Consider the following 26,797-nt stretch of genomic DNA (forward strand, 5'->3'; position numbering starts at 1 on the left):
CCAATCACCCGGCCACCCATGAGGCGCTCCACGCGATGTTGCAGGTCGGTGAGTGGCTGGATATGGGGTCGTCCTCCCCCGGTCGCAGTCTGGCTCTTGCGATTATTCGCCAGCTTGGCCTGCAAGAGAAAGGACGGCCTCTAAGTACAGTGTGTCGCCGTGATCTTGTGTGCACTGCCTCCCATGGTGGAATAGCCTGGCCAGTGTGTTGCCGTGATCTGGTGTGCACTGCCTCCCATGGTGGAATAGCCTGGCCAGTGTGTCGCCATGATCTGGTGTGCACTGCCTCCCATGGTGGAATAGCCTGGCCAGTGTGTTCAGTGCAGAATGTGCAATTGATGCTCATGCCTGTGCCATAGCTGCTGGATGAAGGCTGGCCATTAGAGCTTTCAGGTCCCTTTGCCCATATTGTGAGGCGCACATGCAAGGATGAGGAGGTCATTGGAAAGGGTACTCACCCTGACAATGCGTGTGAGGTCATTTAACTTTTTGCGGCATTGGGCACCGGTCCTGGGCACGTCGCTGTTGGCTGACAGCTTGCTGGCGACATGCCTCCAGGCTCTCCTGTAGACGCGGACCGTCGCCTTCTTGCCATTGTCCGGGTACAAAACATGGCGCCTCTTCTCCACAGCAGCAAGCAGCACACTCAGATCACGCTCTGAGAAGCGCTGCGCACGTTCACGGGCCTTCTCCATGTCTTCAGGCGCTATTTGGGTCCAGCAGCAGTGTTCAGGCCTAGCTGGAGGGCTCCACTATCCAGGGCGTGGCAGCAGACACAGTCGACCCTTCCCCCTTAAGAGCTGGCCGGCGCCAGGGTGTCTGCTGTCAGTCACGAGATGGCCGCACCTGCGCTGCGCCCGGCCTCGGCGCTATCGATCACCACCTCCGGCTTAGCGCCCAAAGAGAGGCGTCCAGCAGCAGTTTTAGCGCTCGCCCGAACTAGTAGGGCGAAGCTAATGAATATCGGAGAAGTGGCCTAGATTTGGCGGCGGCCGCAAACTTTAGCGGACGCCCCACTTTAGCGCCCCAAAAGTGGCGTCAATGAATTTCTAGGCCATTAACTTTTCGTGACCATGCTTGCCGAGGAAAAGCAGCCATTTTGTACTTGAAGGTACGATCATCACTTTAGAAGCCGCGTCTGTTTGTGCGGCTCTATGGTGGGGAAATTCGTCTGGGCCCATTTTCAGGCCCAGACTTGGCGCTGTGTGGGCAGGGCATGCCCAAACCGAGAGGCCCGAGGTCGGCTCAAAATTGGGCCTCATGTAAATATTACGGACGAGCTGCCAGCACCTGTCGCGCCTCCACAGGCAGCTCGTCCTTCAGGAGGATTGAATTTTGGGTCACTTGCCTCACTGGCAGTGGCCTTAGGTAAACTCTGGGAGGGGTGGGGGGGCGCGGAGGCCAGCAGGAGGAGGTGCCGATCGTGACCAGTAGTGGCCGGCAGCAATGCTGTGGAGCCGGAAGGCGCACTGCTGCTGCTCCTCCTGGCTCCATATTAAAATCCTCCCCAAAAATAGTACTCACCTTTTTGCTGGTGGCTGCTCCTTAGGCCGTATTCATGCCAGCAAGATAATGCTGGCTCCGCTCAGGGCAAGCCAATTTCCCTGAGGGGTCCTAAAGCAGGTGTTAAGCCTCTTATTAGAATCGGTGCTGCAAAATTGGCCATTTTCTGCCCATTAAACAGCTGCTACAGTGACCAATTTCTACCTCAGTGAATGATGTTCTGCCCCACTGAGCTTTTTTTCAAATTCATTCATGGGCTGTGGGCGTCGCTGGCAAGGTTAGCATTTATTGCCCATCCCTTGTTGCCCTTGAGAAGGTGGTGGTGAGCCGCCTTCTTGAACCGCTGCAGTCCGTGTGGTGAAGGTACTCCCACAGTGCTGTTAGGGAGGGAGTTCCAGGATTTTGACCCAGCAACGATGAAGGATCGGCGATATACTTCTGTGTCAGGATGGTGTGTGACTTGGAGGTGGTGGTGTTCCCATGCGCCTGCTGCCCTTGTCCTTCTAGGTGGTAGAGGTCGTGGGTTGGGGAGGTGCTGCCGAAGAAGCCTTGGCGAGTTGCTGCAGTGCATCTTGTAGATGGTACACACTGCAGCCACGGTACGCCGGTGGTGGATGGGGTGCCAATCAAGCAGGCTGCTTTGTCCTGGATGGTGTCGAGCTTCTTGAGTGCTGTTGCAGTCGCACTCATCCAGGCAAGTGGAGAGTATTCCATCACACTCCTGACTTGTGCCTTGTAGATGGTGGAAAGGCTTTGGGGAGTCAGGAGGTGAGACACTCGCCGCAGAATACCCAGCCTCTGACCTGCTCTTATTGCCACAGTATTTATGTGGCTGGTCCAGTTAAGTTTCTGGTCAATGGTGACCCCCAGGATGTTGATGGTGGGAGATTCGGCGATGGTAATGCTGTTGAATGTCAAGGGGCGGTGGTTAGACGCTCGCTTGTTGGAGATAGTAATTGCCTGGCACTTCTGTGGCGCGAATGTTACCTGCCACTTATCAGCTCAAGCCTGAATGTCATCCAGGTCTTGCTGCATGCGGGCATGGACTGCTTCATTATCTGAGGAGTTGCGAGTGGAACTGAACACTGCAATCATCAACGAACATCCCCACTTCTGACCTTATGATGGAGGGAAGGCCATTGATGAAGCAACTGAAGATGGTTGGGCCTAGGACACTGCCCTGAGGAACTCCTGCAGCGATGTCCTGGGACTGAGATGATTGGCCTCCAACAACCACAACCATCTTCCTTTGTGCTAGGTATGACTCCAGCCAGTGGAGCTTTTTCCCCCCGATTTTCATTGAATTCAGGTTTACTAGGGCTCCTTGATGCCACACTCGGTCAAATGCTGCCTTGATGTCAAGGGCAGTCACTCTCACCTCACCTCTGGAATTCAGCTCTTTTGTCCATGTTTGGACCAAGGCTGTAATGAGGTCAGGAGCCGAGTGGTGTTGGCGGAACCCATACTGAGCATTGGTGAGCAGGGTATTGATGAGTAAGTGCCACTTGATAGCACTGTCGACAACACCTTCCATCACTTTGCTGATGATTGAGAGTAGACTGATGGGGCGGTAATTGGCCGGATTGGATTTGTCCTGCATTTTGTGGACAGGACATACCTGGGCAGTTTTCCAGATTGTCGGATAGATGCCAGTGTTGTAGCTGTACTGGAACAGCTTGGCTAGAGGCGCGGCTAGTTCTGGAGCACAAGTCTTCAGCGCAATATCCGGGATGCTGTCGGGGCCCACAGCCTTTGCTGTATCCAGTGTGCTCAGCCATTTCTTGATATCACGTGGAGTGAATCGAATTGGCTGAAGACTGGCTTCTGTGATAGTGGGGACCTCAGGCGGAGGCCGAGGTGGACCATCCACTCGGCACTTCTGGCTGAAGATGGTTGCAAACGCTTCAGCCTTGTCTTTTGCACTATTGTCATAGAATATATCAAATATTTGTTGCAGGTCACAAAATAAATCCTCTGATGTGTTATGGCAGGCAAATTGTTTCTAAGGAAGGCCTGATTGGCAAGTAATTCTAAATATAATAATGGAATGTGCCCATTAAGTATTAGGCCAAGCCTTCAGTATGCTGGTGGCATAACCACATTCCACACAACTCCCCAAAGCAAACATCTTCCTGACAAATGTGCAGGTTCTCGCTCTATATAAAGGGTGCGCAGACCTGTAAAGCTTAACCAGATTTGGCAAACTTTGATCCTGCAGGTTTCCAGCTGATTTCCACCGCCGCTTTCAGACAAAGCCAAAATGCATTCAATAAAGGTATCCGAGCACTCTAACAACAGAAGCAGCAGCACCAGCTCCTATAGCCAGTCCAGCAGCACCGACATAGGAAGCACTGTGAAAAGGAGCACAGTTACAACTTTAAAGAGTGCTGAGAAAGGCAGTATTCCATCTTACCGAACCATCATCAAAAGCTTTGATGCAAACAGCCTGGAGGTCGATCCTCTCATCCAGGTGATTCGACGGGAAGAGAAAGACCAGATCAAGACACTCAACAACCGCTTTGCAATCTTTATCAACAAGGTAACAAAATAAAATAGCGCTTCTGTCGGCTCTGCCTGTAAAATACTTTCCTGCAGTTTAAAGAAAATGTCCATAATTTTCAATGGGAAGTGACAGCTATTCGTTTTTGCCTGCTTTGAATCCAATTGGTACATAGAATTGTTTAGTTCTTCTTGTGTTAACGGTGCTTTGGAATTCTGATTGTTTTCTTATGCTCTACCCGCCTGACACCCCTTGCACCCTTCCAGGTTCGCCACCTTGAGCAACAAAACAAAATGTTGGAGACCAAATGGGCCGTCTTGCAGCAGCAGGGAGGTTACAGTTCCAACAACGAGGATATGTACAAGGCATACACCAATGCCCTTACCCGACAGCTGGAGTGTTTTAAGCAGGACAAGTTTCGGCTGGATGGCGAACTGGAACAAATGCATGGCACAGTGACCGGACTCAAGATCCAGTATGTATCAAATAAAATTTTGTTGCTTTTAAGAAGTCTACTTTGATTAAACAGCAGGTGTAAACCATTGAAACAAAGAGGGAGGCCGCCCGGCCCATTGTGTCTGTGCCGGCTCTTTGCTTGAGCAATCCCATTCTCAAGGGCAATTAGGGATGGGCAATAAATGCTGGCCTTGCCAGCGATGCCCACATCCCATACACGAACTTAAAAAAGAAATTCTCTCTCTCTCTCTTCACCAACCTGTATCTTCCTCTGCATTAAATAGTTATCTGCTTCTCCCTTAACAGATACAATGGTCTCTCCTTAACTACTCACTTGGCAAAACATTCCCTGATCTTACAACTCTCTGCATAAAGAAATTGAAAGGAAACTCTGGCTGCAATTATTCTCCTTCCCGAGCCCAATGGTCCTGAGGTCAACTGTACTGCCTCATCAGAGATCAGTACAGACCAAGGATTGGACTTGGGACCTCTCCAAGTCACTCTCTGGTCAGCACAGCTCAGTTCGTGCATTAAAGTCTGCTGTTGTTGAACAACAGGTACCACTTGATGTTTGCATTGAGCTGAAGGGGTTGTGTGTAACTGCAACCTGATGCAAAAATCAAATTCAGAAAACTTTGTTTGGAATGTTAGCGGGTAGCCAATCTCCCATCCGCTCTCTTCTAATACTACAATTTAGCTGGTCCCTGTGGAGAGAGGGAATTAGGAGCAGTATTGTAACTTGGGGCAGCAGTCCCTGCAGTACACTGACACCCGTAAAAATACGTCAGATCATACTGAAATTTGGTTTACTCCACTTCTTTATATTATTTAAAAAAAATCGTTTCCGTTGAGAAATAGTTTCTGGAAACAAAATTACACTTAGCTCAATATAAAATTGGAAAGTATCTTGTACACTGCGATACTTACTGCATGGGCGATTCCATTGATGAGCAATGTGAAGGTGAGAGGCAGCAAAAATGTGTGCTGTTGAAACAGAAGAGCTTTCAACCTGCACACTTTCTCCTCCCACTGTTTCCTGAAAGAGAAGAAAGTACCTGTTGTGATTTTTATCCCCCCTGCCTTATTCATTTACCTCCCAGACTTCTGTTTCGTTTACTGTGACGTACATTCATTTTTACACAGATTGTCATATTTAAAGAAGGACACTTTACCTGTGTGGTGTTTCAGAAGCTCGGAGTGCTTGCTGAGGGAGCTGTTGCATGGTGCAGGCTCCTGTCAATGGCAACGTTGGAGGAAGGCATGCAGGTGTTACTGATATTGTGTCCTCAGGGAACTCGGGAGTAAGCTGATATGACAAGCCCCAAAAGCTTCCTCAATTTGTGTTAACTGAACACTGTAGCCTATAATATCCAAATATGTATAATAATTGCAATTTAAAAAAACCCCCATCTGCTGGCATCCTTAAAGTTCCTTCATTCTTACCACATGCAGGAAGCAGCAAACACTGCAGGAACATCCATGAGCGCGTAACTATGCACCGGTTTAAAGACAAACCTTTTTGCTCCTACCAATTTCAGGAAATTCCTATATACTCTCACTGCTGAGGGAGTGCTGCACTGTCAAAGGTGCCGTCTTTTGTATGAGTCGTTAAACCGAGTCCCTGTCTACCCTCTCAGGTGGATGTAAAAGATCCCATGGTACTATTCGAAGAAGAGCAAGTGAGTTCTCCTGGTTTCCGAGCCAATATTTATCCCCCAACTAGTACCAGCCAACAGATTATCTGGTCAGTTAGCTCATTTCTGTGTGCATTTCTTACGTTACAATGGTGACTACACTTCAAATAGTACCTCATTGGTTGTGAAGTGTTTGGGATGGTCTGAGATTGTGAGAGGCGTTTTAGAAATGCAGGTTCTTTCTTAAAATATTATTTGAATGAGTTTTGTTTACAGGGCAGAAACAAATGTTTTCACCCTTAAGTTCGTAGCCCTGTAATACAGAAGCCAATAGAAGGTTGAACTGTAAATCCAAAACAAGTGCTGACCCTGCCATTTTTTTGCTGGTCAGCTGAATTTTAATAATGGAGGTGACCTGAAGCATTGGAAACACCTGTCATTGGGAGCACCCTGGTCTTTATATTCTAGTATGGGATACCATTGGGTGGATACTGGGCATCTCCCATGCTGCCTGACCAAAGGTTTTGCCTCTTTAGCTAATAGCCTACCACACAGTTGCTGTTTTGTCACTCCGATGTAATTGGTCCATTTGCCACTAGCACTGACCAAATATGGGATATATGTGTGTGTATGTATATTCCCAGCACTTCAGCATCTCCCACTCTAACTCATTCTTTACCAGGACTTCAGAACAGTGGAACTCCTTTCCTCATACTTTTAAAATCCAAGGTTTGTATCATCTGACCATTGTATCCTAATGTATTGTTTCTTCTCTCCTATACTATTCAGCCTCGGTAGTTGTCTATTCCTTGGCAGAAGTGATTAAAGAATTGTGCCTCCAGTATGATGGGTACATATAATAGCATGATTAATATTAGCACATTATTAGGATAATAAATGTTCCTTTTTTTTAAAAAGATACGAAGATGAGCTGAATAATCGCGCAGGAATGGAAAATGATTTTGTTACTTTGAAGAAGGTACATTTTTCATTGACATTTCTTTGATAGTGAACAATTGATTCTTATGCTGTCACAATAGAATTGAAGATAACCTGTCTGTTTTTGCTTAGGGTGTCGATGATTCGTACCTGACGAAACATCAGCTTGTGGATAAACTGGATGGACTTGTTAGCGAGCTTGATTTCTTGAGACACGTCTATGATGAGGTAAAATTATACTGGAACATTTTGCTGATAAAATGTAACAGAATGGTATTAGAGCATAGACATAACGCCATGTGAGGCTTCTGAAATTAGGATTGTCCCTCCTCCAGCAAATCACTGAAAATGTTTTTCCCCCAAATCTTTCATCCGCGAGTTTTTCTTTCCCAGCTAAACTATCCAGGGCTCGAAATAAGATTGCTAACTTAATAAAATGATTAAACTTGCCTATAAAATTACCTCTTGTGTCTTTGAACACCTTCATTAATGTTTTTACTTGGAGGCCTCAGCATCTTTTTGAAGCCTAGGCAGAGATATTTTCCCCAGAACAATCGCTCTGTCAGCTGTAGGGAGTTGCCAATAAGTTATGTCTGAAATTCCCAGGATGCAACAGTCTTAGCACGTGCAGTATGAAAATGCAGGGTCGAACAGTTTAATTCTTTCAGCGCAACAACTGAAAACATGTTTTTTCCTGAGGCATTTGTGACATTATTTTACCAAATGATTTGAAAACAAGCTGGGAGATAAATTTTAGAAGATTTTTTAAGGTAAAGTTTCACAGGAAAATTATTACTGCATGCTAATTTTTTCACTTCAGAGAGATGCTGTCAGAGTCATAGAGTCATAGAGTTTTACAGCACAGAAAGAGGCCCTTCGGCCCATCGTGTCTGCGCCGCCCATCCATCCCTGTCCAGTCTAATCCCATTTTCCAGCATTTGGTCCATAGCCTTGTATGCAATGGCATTTCAAGTGCTCATCCAAATGCTTCTTGAATGTTGTGAGGGTTCCTGCCTCCACCACCCTTTCAGGCATTGAGTTCCACATTCCAACCACCCTCTGGGTGAAAAAGTTCCTCCTCAAATCCCCTCTAAATCTCCTGCCCCTTACCCTGAATCTATGCCCCCTTGTTATTGACCCCCCCACTAAGGGGAAAAGTTCCTCTTTATCTACCCTATCTATGCCCCTCATTATTTTGTACACCTCAATCAGGTCCCCCCTCAGCCTTCTCTGCTCCAAGGAAAACAACTCCAGCCTGTCCAGCCTCTCTTCATAGCTGAGGCGCTCCATCCCAGGTAACATCCTGGTGAATCTTCTCTGCACCCTCTCCAAAGCAATCACATCCTTCCTATAGTGAGGCGACCAGAACTGCACACAGTACTCCAGCTGTGGCCTCACCAGCGTTTTGTACAGCTCCATCATAACCTCCCTGCTCTTATATTCTATGCCTCGGCTAATGAAGGCAAGTATCCCATATGCCTTTTTAACCACCTTATCTACCTGCTCCGCTGCCTTCAGGGATCTATGTACATGTACACCAAGGTCCCTCTGACCCTCTGTACTTCCTAGGGTCCTACCACTCATTGTGTATTCCCTTGCCTTATTTGTCCGTCCAAAATGCATCACCTCGCACTTTTCAGGGTTAAATTCCATTTGCCACTTTTCCGCCCATCTGACCAACCCGTTTATATCGTCCTGTAGCCGGAGGCTTTCCTCCTCGCAATTTACCACCCCACCAATTTTCGTGTCATCTGCGAACTTACTGATCATACCTTTTACATTTTCATCCAAATCATTTATGTAGATCACAAACAATAAGGGACCCAGCACCGATCCCTGAGGTACCCCACTGGACACAGGCTTCCAGTCACAAAAGCAACCTTCGACCATCACCCTCTGCCTCCTGCCACTCAGCCAGTTTAGGATCCAACGCGCCAAGGCACCCTGGATCCCATGGGCTCTTACCTTCTTGACCAGTCTCCTATGCGGGACTTTGTCAAAAGCTTTACTGAAGTCCATGTACACCACATCCACAGCATTTCCCTCATCCACCCCACTAGTCACCCCCTCGAAAAATTCGATCAGATTTGTTAGACATGATTTACCCTTGACAAAGCCATGCTGACTATCCCCGATTAATCCTTGCCTCTCCAAGTGGAGATTAATTTTGTCCCTCAGAATTTTTTCCAATAATTTCCCCACCACAGATGTTAGACTCACTGGCCTGTAATTCCCTGGTTTATCCCTGCTACCCTTCTTGAATAATGGTACTACGTTAGCTGTTCTCCAGTCCTCTGGTACATCCCCTGTGGCCAGAGAGGTTCTGAAAATTAGTGTCAGAGCCCCTGCAATCTCCTCCCTTGCCTCCCACAGCAGCCTGGGATACATCTCGTCCGGGCCTGGGGATTTATCCACTTTTTGGCCCGCTAAAACCGCTAGCACCTCCTCCCTCTCGATGCTAATATGTTCAAGTATGTCACAGTCCCCTTGCCCGATTTCTATGTCTGCATCGTCTTTCTCCATAGTGAACACAGATGCAAAAAATTCATTTAAAACCCCGCCTACATCCTCTGGCTCTACACACAGATTGCCACTTTGGTCCCTAATGGGCCCTACCCTTTCCCTGGTTATCCTCTTGCCCTTAATATACTTATAAAACATCTTAGGATTTTCCTTTATTTTGCTCGCCAGTGTTATTTCATGGCCCCTCCTCGCCCTCCTAATTTCTTTTTTAAGTATGCCCCTGCACTTTTTATACTCCTCTAGGGCTTCTTCTGTCTTTAGTCTTTTGTAACTGCCAAAAGCCCCCCTCTTATTTCTAATGCATTTTTGTATATCCCTTGTCATCCAAGGTTCCCTTTGCTTGTTGGTCCCACCCTTGACCTTTACAGGAACATGTTGGCGTTGTACTCTCTCTATTTCCCTTCTGAAAGTCTCCCACTGTTTTGATGTGGATTTTCCTATAAGCAGCTGCTCCCAGTCCACTTTGGTCAGATCCTGCCTTATCATATTAAAATCGGCCTTCCCCCCAATTTAGAACCCTTATTTCCGGGCCGTCTTTGTCTTTTTCCATGACCACCTTAAATCTCACCGAATTATGGTCACTGTCGCCAAAATGCTCTCCTACTGACACTTCCACCACTTGCCCGGCTACATTCCCCAGAATTAGGTCCAGTACCGCCCCCTCTCTTGTAGGACTTTCTACATGTTGGCTCAAAAAGCTCTCCTGGATGCACTTTAAGAATTCTGCACCCTCTAAGCCTTTCACACTCTGACTGTCCCAATTTATATTGGGGAAGTTGAAATCCCCCACTATTATTACCCTATTATTTTCGCACTTCTCGGAGATTTGCCTACATATCTGTTCCTCTATCTCCCCCTGACTGTTTGGGGGCCTATAGTACACTCCCAGCAAAGTGCTTGCCCCCTTTTTGTTTTTAAGTTCTACCCATATGGCCTCATTAGAGGAACCTGCTAATATATCATCCCTCCTTACAGCAGTAATTGACTCCTTAATTAATATTGCAACACCCCCTCCCCTTTTACACCCCCCTCTGTCTCGCCTGAAGATTCTATACCCCGGAATATTGAGCTGCCAGTCCTGACCCTCCCTCAACCATGTCTCCGTGATAGCAACAATATCGTACTCCCATGTGTTCAACAACAACTTCAGTTCATCCACCTTATTTGCAAGACTCCTTGCATTAAAATAAATGCCTTCCAGCCCTGCCATATTCTCTTTTGCCTTCACATATTTGCTCTGCCTTCCCAGCTGACTTGTTTTTCCCTCTGTATTTGGCCGTAAATCACCCCCTACTATAGCTCCACTCTGTACCCCAACCCCCTGCCAAGTTAGTTTAAACCCTCCCCAGCAGTGCTAGCAAACCTCCCCGCAAGGATATTGGTTCCCCCCTGGTTCAGGTGTAAACCGTCCGACTTGTACAAGTCCCACCTTTCCCAGAAGCAGACCCAGTGATCCAGGAAACTAAAGCCCTCCCCCTTGCACCATCCCTTTAGCCACGCATTCATCTGTTCTATCTTCCTATTCCTATACTTACTAGCACGTGGCACCGGGAGTAATCCAGAGATTACAACCTTTGAGGTCCTGCTCCTTAATCCTTCACCTAGCTCCCTAAATTCTTGCTGCAGGACCTCATCCCTCTTTTTACCTATGTCGTTGGTACCAATGTGGACCACGACCACTGGCTGTTCTCCCTCCCCCTCCAGAATGCCCTGCAGCCGCTCAGTGACATCCTTGACCCTGGCACCAGGGAGGCAACAAACCATCCTGGATTCACGTCTACGGCCACAGAAACGCCTATCTGTTCCCCTTACTATAGAATCCCCTACCACTATTGCTCTCCCACTCTTTTTCCCCCCTTCCTGGGCAGCAGGAGCACCCCCAGTGCCAGGAAGTTGGCCGCTGCTGCCTTCCCCTGGTGAGTCATCCCCCTCAACAGTATCCAAAGCGGTATACTTGTTTGAAAGGGGGATGTCCGCAGGGGTTCCCTGCACTACCTGCCTGCCTTTGTTGCTCCGCCTGATGGTCACCCCCTGTGCTGCCCTACCCTGAGGCGTGCACAACTCGCTAAACGTGTTATCCACGAGCCTTTCAGCATCGCGCATGCTCCAAAATTCATCCACCCGCAGCTCGAGCGCCGCAATGCGGTCTACAAGTAGCTGCAGCTGGATGCATTTCCTGCACACATGGTCATCAGGGACACTGGCAGCATCCCTGACTTCCCACATAGAGCAGGAGGAGCAGAGCACGGGTCTGAACTCTCCTGCCATGACTTACCCCTTTAATTTCTTTAAAAATTTATTCAATACCCCAGTTACAGGTATGCTCTAGGGCGCTTTATTTACCAACTATCCCCACTACACCACAGAAATTTAACACCACAGAATTCAAGCTTGTATTGAAAAAAGAGAAATACTCACCAACCAATCACCTACCTGCTCCCTGGTGACGTCACACACTGATTACTTTTTACCTCTCTCCCCGCTGCTGAGTTGGTGTGCCTCGCCTCTCTCCGGTTTTTATACCGGTCTCACCACACTGCTCCCGACTGGTCTCGGGCCTCGCTGGTCGCCGGGTTTTCTCCCGAGCTCCTCCTCGCTGCTCCCGCTGGTCCCGACTGGTCTCGGGCCTCGCCTCTCTCCGGTTTTTATACCGGTCTCACCACACTGCTCCCGACTGGTCTCGGGCCTCGCTGGTCGCCGGGTTTTCTCCCGAGCTCCTCCTCGCTGCTCCCGCTGGTCCCGACTGGTCTCGGGCCTCGCCTCTCTCCGGTTTTTATACCGGTCTCACCACACTGCTCCCGACTGGTCTCGGGCCTCGCTGGTCGCCGGGTTTTCTCCCGAGCTCCTCCTCGCTGCTCCCGCTGGTCCCGACTGGTCTCGGGCCTCGCCTCTCTCCGGTTTTTATACCGGTCTCACCACACTGCTCCCGACTGGTCTCGGGCCTCGCTGGTCGCCGGGTTTTCTCCCGAGCTCCTCCTTGCTGCTCCCGCTGGTCCCGACTGGTCTCGGGCCTCGCCTCTCTCCGGTTTTTATACCGGTCTCACCACACTGCTCCCGACTGGTCTCAGAGGAAGAGAGACAAGGCGGGGGGAATTTAAGTTTTACTTTGTTTTTCCTGAGAATTTGAAAACAGTGATAGTTTATAGAAAGATTTATTTATCCAGCTACAGTGGGTATGGAATATGATCATTTATTTATTTTCCCAAGAGCCAATCAAAAAACATTTGCTTCACTGTCTCTGGGCAGAAGTCTCAGATGTTTCTTTCCAAATTCTTTCACTGAAGCTGTGCATCACTCCCCACCTTCAACACCCTACCTTTCTCCTACACATGTTTGCCTTCATGAAATGACCTGGAATCTTAATTTCCCACAATTTTTTCTTCTTTTTCCCCTTTCTCCCAGCAAGCAGTGCCTAATGCTGGGCTGCAGTTCTGTAGGTGATAGCAGCCTGCCGTTACCTCAACCAAAAACCGTTCTCCATGTGATGGCTTGGAGAGTGAGCGGCACCATGTTATTTTTCACGGGTGGCCCAATCCGGTCTTCATCTAACATTCACATTCCAGCACTTTCTGGTAAAGGTTACTGAATAGCGATCAGAAGCGGAAACCCTGGCTTGGACACATTTTGGGGGCGATTTTAACCCTACTCGCTCAGCAGTTACCTGGCGGGTGGGCAGTTAAAATCGCCCTGGCTCTTGCCTGTCCGAAAGCCGCCATGATCGCAACATCTGCAATTTTAATCCGCTCTCCTGAGCGGGCAGCAAGGACTCCCGCCCGGAGCCAATGGGGTCCTTCCTTACATATGCATGTTGCGGCCCGATGACATCATTGAGACCCGACCGTAATTTTAACTCGGGCCTGAGCGGGGAATCCGCCTGGAGTTAAAATCGGGGCCAACTGACCCTAAATACAGTGGCCCCACTATGGGCCAAGCTGAGATCAGCTCAATCAGGAGTTAGGGATCAAACCTGGAACCTTACTTCTCAGATACATGCTCGCTATGATTACCTGGTATTGTAGTTATTTTAGTTTGCTTCTTATGTTTGATTTCTTCGTTCCTAATCAATGTATTTCTCTTTTAACAATACATAAGGAACTCCATGAACTGCAAGCACAAATCAAGGATGTTGCTGTCACTGTTGAACTTGATAATACCCGTGATCTGGACCTTCACGAGCTCGTCGCTAACATGAAAGAACAGTACGAATATTTGGCACTCAAGGGTCGTGATGAGGCTCAGGCTACGTACAAATCCAAGGTAAAATAAAACAGGGAGGTAAAATCCAGAGGGTATGAGAAGGTGCAGTGGATTAGACCCTGGCCTTTCACCTCTGGTACCTGGGTTCAGTGCTGCTCAGATTGATGGGGTGAAAGCCTTCTCTGTCGGCTGTTAAGGCATTGTTCCTAATTTGGCAACAAATTGGCACTCGCACTCAAAGAGGCGACAGGATAGCTGTTGTAAGAAATGGAAAAGTGCCACACTGATGCAGTAGGCATTGCTCTTTTGAGATTGAGGCTGAGGCACGTTATTGGGATAGGATAGCGGGAGCTTCTACTCTCCATCTAACCACGCAATACATAAGCCTAACTTGTACCGGACTATGGGAGTGCCGATAATCTGATGGCAGGCACTCGATACACTGAAGCACACTGGCACTGGTTCCCTGGAAATTGGGATACGGAGGCTGGAGGCCTACAATGTGCCCAGGGCGACCCATTAGGGATGGTGAGCAGAAAGTGGACTTTCTATTAAATTAGGTAGCCACCCCATAACGTAGCTGGAATGTCTGAGTTGCGCTACAGCCACACAGAGCCCAGATGGAACAGGTGCTGAAGAGGAGGCCGTATTATGGAAAAGCTACCAGCCATCCCTGCCTGCTGCTCTTCCTGGGTGCCATGTCACTGTGCCCAAGTGCCACTGTGCCACCCTGCCCGTGTCCCCTATCCCCCAATGCCGGAAAATAGCTGAGCACACAAGAGGCAACCACTGCCTGCTGGTGTCTGACAATCTGGCCCTCCCACTCCCAGCGCACATGCTGAGAGCGCCAGGCAAATGATGCAAATGAGTTGACCTTAGGTTGTCGGGCGAGATTAGCCCAGTTGTGCACAGGCAAATGCAGCACTTGAATCAGCAATGGGGCTGTATTATCGGCCCCTGCTTGGAAAATGTTCTATTCCACTGCATCACTCAAGTTAGTGGGCCCAGAATTTGCAAAGGAAGATAGGCAAATGCATGTAATATGTGGTCAGGAGGGATAATTTCACGAGGCTCCACTGCTGGCGTAGAACCTCGCTAGCAGTGAGCCAGGGTTGGAAAATTGGGCCCCATCTCCGACCCACACTCACTTCTATCCACGGACCCGCGTGAAATGATCTCTATAATCAGTTTGGATTAATCTCCTCGAAGAAATCTTGTGCTTATTCACATCCCTCAGGTGGCAAGAGATTGTGACAGTGAAAATAGTGCTCGGCCTTTTATTTTTATTTATTCATTATCGGGATGTGGGCGTTGCTGGCAAGGCCAGCATTTATTGCCCATCCCAAATTTCCCTTGAGAAGGTGGTGGTGAGCCGCCTTCTTGAACCGCTGCAGTCCGTGTGGTGAAGGTGCTCCCACAGTGCTGTTAGAGAAGGAGTTCCAGGATTTTGACCCAGCGACGATGAAGGAACGGCCGATATATTTCCAAGTCAGGATGGTGTGTGACTTGGAGGGGAACTTGGAGGTGGTGGTGCTCCCATGCGCCTGCTGCCCTTGTCCTTCAAGGTGGTGGAGGTCGCGGATTTTGGGAGGTGCTGTCTCATTTGGGTGTGTTAGAAGTAACAAAACTGACGGGCTAACTGGCCTTTTCTGATTCCCTGTTGTCTTACGTTGTTATGTTCTTTGATATTTCTATCATTCAGTTCAATCAACTGTCTCAGTCCACTGGAAAATATGACAATGATCTGCGTCTCATCAAAACTGACATTACAGAAACAAGCAGGAGAATCGTGAAATTGAACTCTGAAATAGATTCCCTTAAGGGTCAGGTAATTACGTCAACACCGATTCCTACCAAACACTTGCTGCTCCTTTTCCAATTGTTTGCCTTCATTTCCAGAAGGCACTGCCTCCCTTATGATGGCACAGGCAGCATGCACCCTCTGGTACCTTGACCAAGTGGTCATTCTTCTTGTTCACAGTGTGCGCTGGAAACTTATTCAACTAAAGAGTGTCACACACGGCCAATTCTGTCCACACATGCACATTTCCAGTGCGGGTCACTGTATCAGGAGTGGGAATCACAGGCAATTTTCCCATCTCTAAGGGCATTGTGACCAGTTGTAGTTTGCCTGCTGGAGCCCCAGAGATGGGGCAAGGCCCAGTAATGCTAGGTCTCTGCCCCGATGATGATGATGCAAAGGGTTATGATGGAGCTGTACAAAACGCTAGTAAGGCCACAGCTGGAGTACTGTGTGCAGTTCTGGTCGCCACACTATAGGAAGGATGTGATTGCATTGGAGAGGGTGCAGAGAAGATTCACCAGGATGTTACCTGGGCTGGAGCGCTTCAGCTATGAAGAGAGACTGGACAGGCTGGGGTTGTTTTCCTTGGAGCAGAGAAGGCTGAGGGGGGACCTGATTGAGGTGTACAAAATTATGAGGGGCATGGATAGGGTAGATAGAAAGGAACTTTTCCCCTTAGTAGAGGGGTCAATAACAAGGGGGCATAGATTCAAGGTAAGGGGCAGGAGGTTTAGAGGGGATTTGAGGAAAAACTTTTTCACCCAGAGGGTGGTTGGAATCTGGAACTCACTGCCTGAAAGGGTGGTAGAGGCAGGAACCCTCACAACATTCAAGAAGCATTTAGATGAGCACTTGAAATGCCATAGCATACAAGGCTACGGACCAAGTGCTGGAAAATGGGATTAGAATAGACAGGGCTTGATGGCCGGCGCAGACACGATGGGCCGAAGGGCCTCTTTCTGTGCTGTATAACTCTATGACTCTATGACTCATTCCCACTGGAGTTGGAGAGGGCCAGAAGTTCCATCTGCACCATAAAGGAGGTCAATTCAAAGGCCACCAATACTTTTTGACCACTACCTTTTTGGCCTATCCTGTCGGCTTTGATGAAACATGGCTTCACGGTGCTGCATTTTTGCTCTCTCTCCACTTCCGCCCCTCCAACCCCCCATGCAAAAGCAAAATACTGCCGATGCTGGACATCTGAAATAAAAACAGAAAATGTTGTAAACACTCGGCAGGCCAGGGCAGCATCTGTGGAGAGAGAAACAGAGTCAACGTTTCAGGTCGGTGACCTGTCGTCAGAACTGGAAAATGTTAGCTGAAATAGATGCCCGTCTGCTTGATTTAAATTCCCAATGAGCCGCAGCTGACATCTGAGTTTTGGAGGGAGACGTCTGGACATTTCTAAAGTACCAGTTGATCTTTCGTGGTGGCGCTTATGGAGGGGTCAAGATTAGAGTCAAGACCAAGTACAGTCGTCAGGATAATTGGACCAAGGCACGCAGGAATTATTCAGTTCCCATTTTAAAGTCAAGCATTTTGTCCTTATTTTTCTATATAATAAATATACTTTGATTTGATATTATTCATTGTTAAAACGTAAAACTTACGGCAAATTAATAAGCAGAGAAATAGAGTTGGTTGGAGCATAGGAGTTTCTCTGCAGTACAGGCCGAGGAGCTGGGAGAGGCCAAAATGAAGCATTACAGTGCCACCATGACACAAAGCTGGGTGGGCGTGTGTGCTGTGAGGAGGATGCCGAGAAACTCCAGTATGATTTGGACAGGTTGGGTGATTGGGCAGATGCATGGCAGATGCAGTATAATGTGGATAAATGCGAGGTTATCCACTTTGGTGGCAAAAACAGGAAGGCAGATTATTATCTGAACGGCAATAGATTGGGAGAAGGGGAAGTGCAACGAGACCTGGGTGTCCTTATGCACCAGTCGCTGAAGATAAGCATGCAGGTGCGGCAGGCGGTTAAGAAGGCAAATGGTATGTTGGCCTTCGTAGCGAGAGGATTCGAGTACAGGAACAAGGATGTCTTGCTGCAGTTGTACAGGGCCTTGGTGAGACCACACCTTGAGTATTGTGTGCAGTTTTGGTCGCCTTATCTGAGGAAGGATGTTCTTGCCATGGAGGGAGTGCAGCGAAGATTCACCAGATTGATACCTGGGATGGCAGGAATGACAAATGAGGAGAGATTGGGTCGATTGGCTTATACTCGCTGGAGTTTAGAAGAATGAGAGGGGATCTCATTGAAACTTATAAAATTCTAACATGACTAGACAGACTAGATGCAGGAAGGATGTTCCCAATGGCGGGGGAGTCCAGAACCAGGGGTCACAGTCTAAGGATAAGGGGTGAGTCATTTAGGACAGAGATGAGGAGGAATTTCTTCACCCAGAGAGTGGTGAACCTGTGGAATTCTCTACCACAGAAGGCGGTGGAGGCCAGTTCATTAAACATATTCAAGGAGTTAGATATATTTCTTAAGGCTAAAGGGATCAAGGGATATGGGTAGAAGGCAGGGACAGAGTACTAAATTTGGATGATCAGCCATGATCTCATTAAATGGTGGAGCAGGCTCGAGGGGCCGAATGGCCTACTCCTGCTCCTATCTTCTATGTTTCTATGGGAGGGTGAAATCCAGCATGATTGTGGAATTTATAATGTGAAAAGTTGACACAGTGTGACAACAGGAAATAAGGTAGACAGGCAGTGCGCACTGACACCAAAAGTGACTATGGGTCTTAAAAGGTTATTGGTCTCGTTGCAGGTCGAAAAGGTTCATGGTCATCATTGTCCTTGTTAATACTGAATCATGGTGCATTATCCCAGGCTCATCAACGCAACTTAACTATTGTTAATTATTATATGCTCGCCCATATCCGTCCCATTTGTGAACATGCCCATATGCGGTCTCATGCTTCGCCCCTCTCTCGCTTATTATATGGTGGGTGGGAATGGGCAGGTATGTCACTGGTTCAGAGCAGGTGTGCTGGCAAATTCAGCACCCACTTACATAAGCTCAGCTCAGCTACCCACACCTTTCATGATGTCCAGCCACCAGTACCTTTTTGTGCAGACAGAAGGTGGCATTTACATGTACTGAAGGCTATTCTATATGAGCCCAGATCATGGAGTCCATTACAGGTGAGCCTGATTTTTGCCCTCACCAGGAGTCAAGAATTACTCCTGGTATTGTAAATGCATTTGTGAAGATTTCTCTGTTCACCATTTCGAGTTCTAAATAAATACTGAACAAAGGAAATCTTCTGAATGCCTTCACGCATAGTGACCAGGGCAATCTCTAATGCCTGATTTACACAGGATTACATAGGATCTACAGCACAGAAACAGGCCATTTGGCCCAACCAGTCCATGCCGGCGTTTATGCTCCACTCGAGCCTCCTCCCGTCTTTCCTCATCTAAATCTATCAGTGTAACCCTCTATTCCCTTCTCCCGTGAATACTTATCTAGCCTCCCCTTAAATGCACCTACAGTATATTGCCTCAACCACTCCCTGTGGTAACGAGTTCCACATTCTCACCACTCTCTGGGTAATTTCTTCTGAATTCCCTATTGGATTTCTTGGTGACTATCTTATATTGAGGGCCTCTAGTTTTGCTCTTCCCCACAAGTGGAAAGATTCTCTCTGTATCCACTCTATCAAAACATTTCATAATTTTAAAGACCTCTATTAGGTCACCCCTCGGCCTTTTTTCCAGAGAAAAGAGACCCAGCCTGCTCATCCTTTCCTGATATGTATACCCTCGCATTTCTGGTATCATCCTTGTAAATCTTTTTTGCACCCTCTCCAGTGCCTCTATATCCTTTTTATAATATGGCGACCAGAACTGCACGCAGTACTCCAAGTGTGGTCTAACCGAGGTTCGACACACACAGGCTCACTGGAGAACATACAACCTTAGCTGATGTTTTGCTCCTTATTTAGGGAATTTGAGGGCATCTGCACTATCCCCACCACTGCCCCAGTTGAGATCAAGTAACTCAGCACAGACCAGGGATCAGATCTTGAACCTTTATGGTCTGTGTGGCTCAGTACCACACCATATGGTCCACTTCCCCATTGAGCTATTAGGGGAGTCACGGGCTTTATTTTTTTCAGTGGTAAAACATTATTAAAATACAGTATGGATTCGCTTTTGCCTTTTTTTGCATCAAATTGAGCAGTTTATGAGCAATTATTGTTCATCGAACACGTAATTTCCCTCGCTAACATTTTATTTTTCAAACAAAAATCCGTTTAGCGCATTGCATTGGAAGCATCAATCACTGAAGCTGAGGAACGTGGAGAGATAACTCTGAGAACCATCAAGTCTAAGATTACTGAACGAGAGAAGGACATATTCAAAGCCAAGCAGGACATAGCCCGGAAAATGCACGAATACCAGGAACTAATGAACGTCAAGCTTGCCCTGGATTTCGAAATTGCCACCTACAGGAAAATGCTGGAGGGAGAGGAGAGCAGGTACAGGACATTTTGGGGGAAAAAATTTGTAATGAAGGTTGTTGAAAAAGTTTCACTCTCAGGAAACTGTGTATAACCAAATCATAAACGTGTTTATAAAGAGCATATTTATGATTAAGTTGCACACTATAGTATATTACTTCAGGGATCCATCATTAAATTCTGCATCACAATTCAATTACAAGCTCAGTTCCCCAAAAAACTTAGAATAGTGTACATTCTAAAACTGCCTTGATCTCAACTAAAGGCCTGTCACCTTATCTTTTGCAATTTTTTTACCCAAGTTATATGAATTTCAAATATTGTCCCTAAAATGAAACCTACTTGGGTTTAAAGCCACAAGGTAACTCCATACACCCAGTGATGTGTTTATCTGTCGCACTATCTAGCAAGTCTTTATTGCAATTCAGTGGAGACATGGATTCAGAGAATGGCAACCACTACCCCTTCAGGTTCTTCATAACTGGCCTGGTACAGTTGCTTGCATCGAATCCAGATGTTGCAGTTCCATGGCACAGAGGGATATTCTGTGAAGTTATGGCGATGCAGAGAATACACTGATGTCGCACTGATATAACACACGGGCTCTGACCCTGTTCTTCTGGCAGGACAGGTTAGTAGAGAGCCTCCCTATGTTGCCATGACCCATTGAGATAAGAGGCCGATTGTAGGCAAAAAGTGGCACAGCCATAGTCTCACCTGCCTTATGGACCTACGTTGGAATTCTCTCCCCCAGAGGGCTGTGGAGGCTCAGTCGTTGAGTATATTCAAGACAGAGGTCGATAGATTTTTGGACTCTAGGGGAATCAAGGGATATGGAGATGGCGCGGGAAAGTGGAGTTGAGGTAGAAGATCAGCCATGATCTTATTGAATGGCGGAGCAGGCTCAAGGGGCCGTGTGGCCTACTCCTGCTCCTATTTCTTATGGTCTTATATTCTATTGTGCCTGTACCAGTAGACTGGGGGCAGAAGAATGGTTAAATTGGCAGATACGCCTAGTCAAACAAACTTCAAGCATATCAGCTATACCTCACGAGCTGAGGTACCTTTACGAGTAGGATATATTCAGAACAGCAGCACTTAAAAAAAAAAATATATCATCTTGTAGAAGTAGTGTGCAAAGCAGAAATTTATTGAGCCCAAGTTTAGGAAATCCAGTTTGGTGGCAGTCAGGAGATTTTTGGCTGGCAAAAATATTGTGTGACTGCATTGCTCCTTGAAACAAGTTCGAATACTGCAGTAATTGTCAGGCCCTATTTATTTATATCATAAACTTTTACTTGCAGGATTGGTCAGCAGCAGAAGGCAATTCTTCATGTTAACACCACACCACTAAGTTATGGTAAGTTGTTTGCTCAAGTATTAGAATTCAGCTCACTCAGCTCCTTGATTAAATCAAGTCAAACCTGGTGTAGTACTGAGCCAAACAAGCACGCAAGGAAGGATGGTTCCAGATTTGGTCCCCAGGCTGTTCTGACATAACTGATCTAAATTAGGGTGTCACAGATTGGCACCATGAGCTCAGTGTCCCTGAGGCATGGTGGGAAAAATCACCCACAATTCCCACTCCTGAGCTCTATCCAATTACGCCTGATGGAAGTGCGTACGGGGTGAGGAAACAATCAGTCTTGTGTCGGATAGGTCCCAAGGTTGACTAGCCAACATTCACTGTCCAGCCTTGCAATTTGGTAGGTTACTGGAGGGGCACTACCAGTTATAGAATTGTACCGCAGGATGTTGCCCTACTGTCTTCAGAAAAGTTCAAGTATGTGGAAGAAATCTGAAGGAGCACCAATGCTTATTGCCTTGGAGAGAACACAGACCCAAATCCCATTTTGGTCAGTTCCCAATCTGAACCATGTTGAACAGGAAGATGCTGAGCAGAGGTTATGGTCTCTTCCCACACTGTGAGGAGAGGGAGGAAAAATCAAGGAGGGTGAAACCTAGGTGGTCGCTGGTGTCTCCTGATGGCCGGCTGTAGGGGGCATTGCTGAGAGTCTGGGAATGGGCCATCTTTTCAGCTTCAAGTGTCAGGTGGACAAAAAGGGGGATTCGTGTACAAAAGACAGAAGAGAAACTGTACCCAAGTACCTGCATAAAAGTGAAACAAAAGTAAGTTTTTATTTCTCTTCGGAGATGGATTTCTGCCTGTATAATCTTTTCTGCTTTTTTCCCTCTAGATTATGGAGGCTCTAGTTCCTCATATTCCAGAAGTATTTCAAGTGAAAATCACGAATCCTTAGTGAATGGAGCCATTGTTCACGAAGCCCCTCGAGGTTCGATCGCAAAGAAGGCTGTCATGGTCAAGACTGTCCAGTCAACTCAAAGACATGTCCGCTGAAAAGAGTCTGACAACCAACAGCCAACAGCTGTGGGCAAATACTGATGGTGCCCTATCTCATTATCTCTCACTCTTTTCATTTTTGTATCGAATGGAAACTGATCACAGCAATAAAAAAAACTTCCTTTCATTATATTAATTAGACCAACTCATTCTTCTCTCCATTTAATTACTGTGAGTTATTTCTTTGCTCAGAGCCTTCCTGTGTTTACTTAATTAAGTCATCTCAGTTGCCAGAGGCCATCTTTCCTCCTGCTATGAAGTCTGGGTCAATAAATGAGTCCCTTGCGTAAAGTCCTTCCCCTGCATCATGATATAAGTCATCAAAGTAATAACGGTCACGTCATGGGTAGGTAAGAATCATATCAGAAAAACAAAGTCAATACCCCAAGTGTTCAAAATAAGTGAGCATAGAGTTCTCTGAGCAGAATATTAAAAACAAAAAGTTTGCAGTCATTGCATGAGGGGAAGAATGAGAAGCATGATGTAAAGCATTGACTTAACCACTGGCTGGATGTGGGCTTTTACTTGATAGAAATTCTTGTGTCCGTAATATTCGCTCTTGAAGTGACATGAGTGTTAATGGTTCATGGGTAATCTTGCAATTTCATGTTGTTTGACCTTACATAAAGTTGCCGCTTTGTTGTGTAGTGAAGCGACATAGACGGGTAAAATGTGTTCTCCACACTTTGTCTATTGCTACCACATGGGTACACCTCTAGTGTAACACTTTGTGCTTCATATTAAATTTAATAAATAGCTTCACACCAACGACGAATCTGCCAGTCACTCAATCACAACTGTACACAAGAAAGAACAGGATGGACCCCACACTGGACCACCAACATGCAGTGCACTGGAATGGTGGGATGTGAGTTTGTGTCTGTGACTCCCACACTTACCACTGACTTTCCAATCTCGGTCGTACCGCAATGGAAAAAAAAATGTACAGAGGCCCAGGCACTTCTGTCACAGGAGGGGAGGAAAAAAATCAGTGGCAGCCACATCGCTAAGTCACTCTCCTTCACCTCCCAGTAACCAGCTCAGAGCAGCATAAATGCAAACTTGGGGAGCAAATTGTCAATTAGTTATTTATTTTTGTGAAGCTATATATATACTTACTAGCGAATATCCTTTGGCTTAGCTCACCGAAATGGTGACCCACCCAAAAAATCTTTGGGGTCATTATAAGGGCATAAGAGCTGACCTCCCCTCCTGAACCCACTGAACCATTTGGTGTCATGGTGGGGGTCATCATATTTACATGTTTTCAGCGGGTGCCCATGCAAGTATGGGCACAGCTTTGACACCTGCTGGAAGAGGGGAGCGGCAGGTGCAGTGCCAGTCAGCCACGTGTGTGTGCTGCTGCTGGCCGCACTCAAAGTTCCTGAGAGACCTTTGATCTGCCCTCTTCGGAAGAGGGCCAATGTTAAAAAAAAAACAAATGTTTATACTCACTTCCAAGGCCTTCTAGGTCATGACGCTGGCCTGGAGACCCTAGTGGGACCCACTTTTGTCCCATGACCTGGACACCAGATTCTTCTCAGCGGCCAAACTGCTGGGCAGAAGCGAGGCAGGAGCAATGAGGTGAAGGCCCAGCTGCCAACCCTGCCTCCTGTGACATAATGGGCCATGTTTCAGGCAGATGGAAGTTCCACCACCCACCGTATGCCCAATTGGATACTGGCACTAGCTCCTCTTCTGGGTGGAGGCCAAGGGGGTAATTTTAAACTTAGAACTGGAAAGGAAAATCAGGCAGTTTCTATCACTGGCACCTGACCCACAATGCCAGTCTTATGTTCTGAGCAGTAAGTTTAAAAGTACTGTTTTCAGGTCCTACTAGAATCTCTGCAGCACTCCAGTGCCAATTAATGCCAGATGTGCCGGTCACACCGCGAGGAAATTTGGGACCGGTATGGCCTTTAGCTGTGTTTGTTGTAACTGGCTGAAAGAGGTTACATTGTCATCTCTGAAGCAAGTAATAATAACAGGCAATGGAAGTGAAAATGGGAAGAGATGTAGAACGGGCAGCTGATTCGATATCGGCCATCGGCACGCCAAGAGAGCCCCAGGTGGGCAGAGGAAACGCTTCAAGGACACCCTCAAAGCCTCCTTGAAAAAGTGCAACATCCCCACCGACACCTGGGAATCCCTGGCCCAAGACCGCACAAAGTGGAGGAGAAGCATCCGGGAAGGCGCCGAACACCTCGAGTCTCTTCGCCGGGAGCAAGCGGAAGCCAAGCGCAAACAGCGGAAGGAGCGCACGTCAACCCAAGCACCCCACCCACCCGCCCCTTCAACCACCGTCTGCCCCACCTGTGACAGAGACTGTAGGTCCCGCATCGGACTCATCAGTCACCTGAGAACTCATTTTTAATGTGGAAGCAAGTCATCCTCGGTTCCGAGGGACTGCCTAAGAAGAAGAAGAGAAGAATAACAGGCAATGGAAGTGAAAATGGGAAGAGATGTAGAACGGGCAGCTGATTCAATATCGGCCATTTTACACTATTGCCCAAAGTCAAAATGACCTCCAATCCCCGATGTGTGGTCACAACATTCCAATGGTATTGCAACCTTTCCCTCCCACTCTCCTCCTCTGTCTCTTCCCCTCCCTCTCCCCTCCTCATTCACCCCCTCCCTTACCCCCACCTCTTCATTTACCTTTCCATCTGTCTCCCCCTGTCCTCCCATCTTATTCTTTCTCCTTCCCCTTCTTGGTCCAGTTTAATTATTCTCTGCCCTCTTATCCTGTTTGATCGAAATACTTTTCTTTAAATTTGTTTTTATTTATTCATTCATGGGATGTGGGCATCGCTGGCAAGGCCAGCATTTATTGCCCATCCCTAGTTGCCCTTGAGAAGGTGGTGGTGAGCCGTCTTCTTGAACCGCTGCAGTCCGTGTGGTGAAGGTGCTCCCACAGTGCTGTTAGGGAGGGAGTTCCAGGATTTTGACCCAGTGACGATGAAGGAACAGCGATAAATCCCAAAATAGAGTCTTAAACTTAAATAAAGCCAATTACATAGGTATGAGGTCGTGCAGTACTCTGAAAGGTCCCATGCAGGCCGCTCACCGGCTTTTATATACCGCGCATGCGCAGAAATTTAAAGGGACCGCACATTGAAAGAAACAGGCCGCGCAGAACAAAGCGCAGCCCACAGGGAACATTGGTTGTGATCTTCCAAAATTCCCTAGATTCTAGAATGGTCCCAGCAGATTGAAAGGTAGCAAATTTAACACCGCTATTAAAGAAAGGAGGGGGAGAGAAAACAGGGAACTACAGGCCAGTTAGCCTGACATCAATCGTCGGGAAAATGCTAGAATCCATTGTTAAGGACGTGGTATCAGGGGACTTAGAAAATCATAACATGATTAGGCAGAGTCGACATGGTTTTATGAAAGGGAAATCGTGTTTGACAAATTTATTAGAGTTTTTTGAGGATGTAACTAGCAGGGTAGATAAAGGGGAACCAGTGGATGTAGTGTATTTGGATTTCCAAAAAACATTCGATAAGGTGCCACATAAAAGTTTATTACACAAGATAAGGGCTCATGGGGCTGGGGGTAATACAGTAGCATGGATAGAGGATTGGTTAACAGGCAGAAAACAGAGAGTAGGGATAAACAGGTCATTTTCAGATTGGCAGGCTGTAACTAGTAGGGTGCCGCAAGGATCAATGCTGGGGCCTCAGCTGTTTACAATCTATACACTGTAAATGACTTTGATGAAGGGACCGAGTGCAATGTATCCAAGTTTGCTGACAATACAAAGCTAGGTGGGACAGTAAGCTGTGAGGACACAAATCTGCAAAGGGATATGGACAGGTTAAGTGAGTGGGCAGTAAGGTGGCAGATGGAGTATAATGTGGGGGAATGTGAGGTTATTCACTTTGGTAGGAGTAGAAAAACAGAATATTTTTTAAATGCGAGAAACTATTAATTGTTGGTGTTCAGAGAGATTTGGGGGTCCTCGTACACAAAACACAAAAAGTTAGCATGTAGGAACAACATGCAATTAGGAAGGCAAATGGCATGTTGGCCTTTACTGCAAGGGGGTTGGAGTATAAGAGTAAGGGAGTCTTGCTACAATTGTACAGGGCCTTGGTGAGACCACACCTGGAGTACTGTGCACAGTTTTTGTCTCCTTATCTAAGGAACATAAGAAATAGGATCATTAAAGACCGAGATGAGGAGGAATTTCTTCACTCAGATGGTTGCGAATCTTTGGAATTCCCTCCACCAGAGGGCTGCGACTACTCAGTCGTTGAGTATATGCAAGGCTGAGATAGATACATTTTGGACTCCAGGGGAATCCAGGGATATGGAGATCGGGCAGGAAAGTGGAGTTGAGGTCGATGATCAGCCATGATCTTATTGAATGGCGGAGCAGGCTCGAGGGGCCGT

At 47.2% G+C, this 26,797-nt stretch overlaps 1 protein-coding gene across 1 annotated transcript in view; it reads left to right on the forward strand.

Annotated features, from left to right (window-relative positions):
* LOC147097016 (keratin, type II cytoskeletal 8-like) overlaps positions 1-22,531 on the forward strand; it is a 63,352-nt gene extending 40,821 nt beyond the window's left edge. The window contains exons 2-10 of the mRNA XM_085972748.1: positions 3,722-4,042; positions 4,270-4,478; positions 7,012-7,072; positions 7,165-7,260; positions 13,648-13,812; positions 15,455-15,580; positions 19,835-20,055; positions 21,342-21,397; positions 22,236-22,531. Of these exons, the coding sequence (XP_085828874.1) occupies positions 3,764-4,042; positions 4,270-4,478; positions 7,012-7,072; positions 7,165-7,260; positions 13,648-13,812; positions 15,455-15,580; positions 19,835-20,055; positions 21,342-21,397; positions 22,236-22,396 (1,374 nt within the window). The 5' untranslated portion in view covers positions 3,722-3,763 and the 3' untranslated portion in view covers positions 22,397-22,531. The remainder of the gene's footprint in view (positions 1-3,721; positions 4,043-4,269; positions 4,479-7,011; positions 7,073-7,164; positions 7,261-13,647; positions 13,813-15,454; positions 15,581-19,834; positions 20,056-21,341; positions 21,398-22,235) is intronic.
* The last annotated feature ends 4,266 nt before the right edge of the window (positions 22,532-26,797 follow it).

Source organism: Somniosus microcephalus, chromosome 33 (assembly GCF_052327205.1).
Source record: "Somniosus microcephalus isolate GS21.2 chromosome 33, FLI_Smic_1.0, whole genome shotgun sequence".
Taxonomy (NCBI): Eukaryota; Metazoa; Chordata; class Chondrichthyes; order Squaliformes; family Somniosidae; genus Somniosus; species Somniosus microcephalus.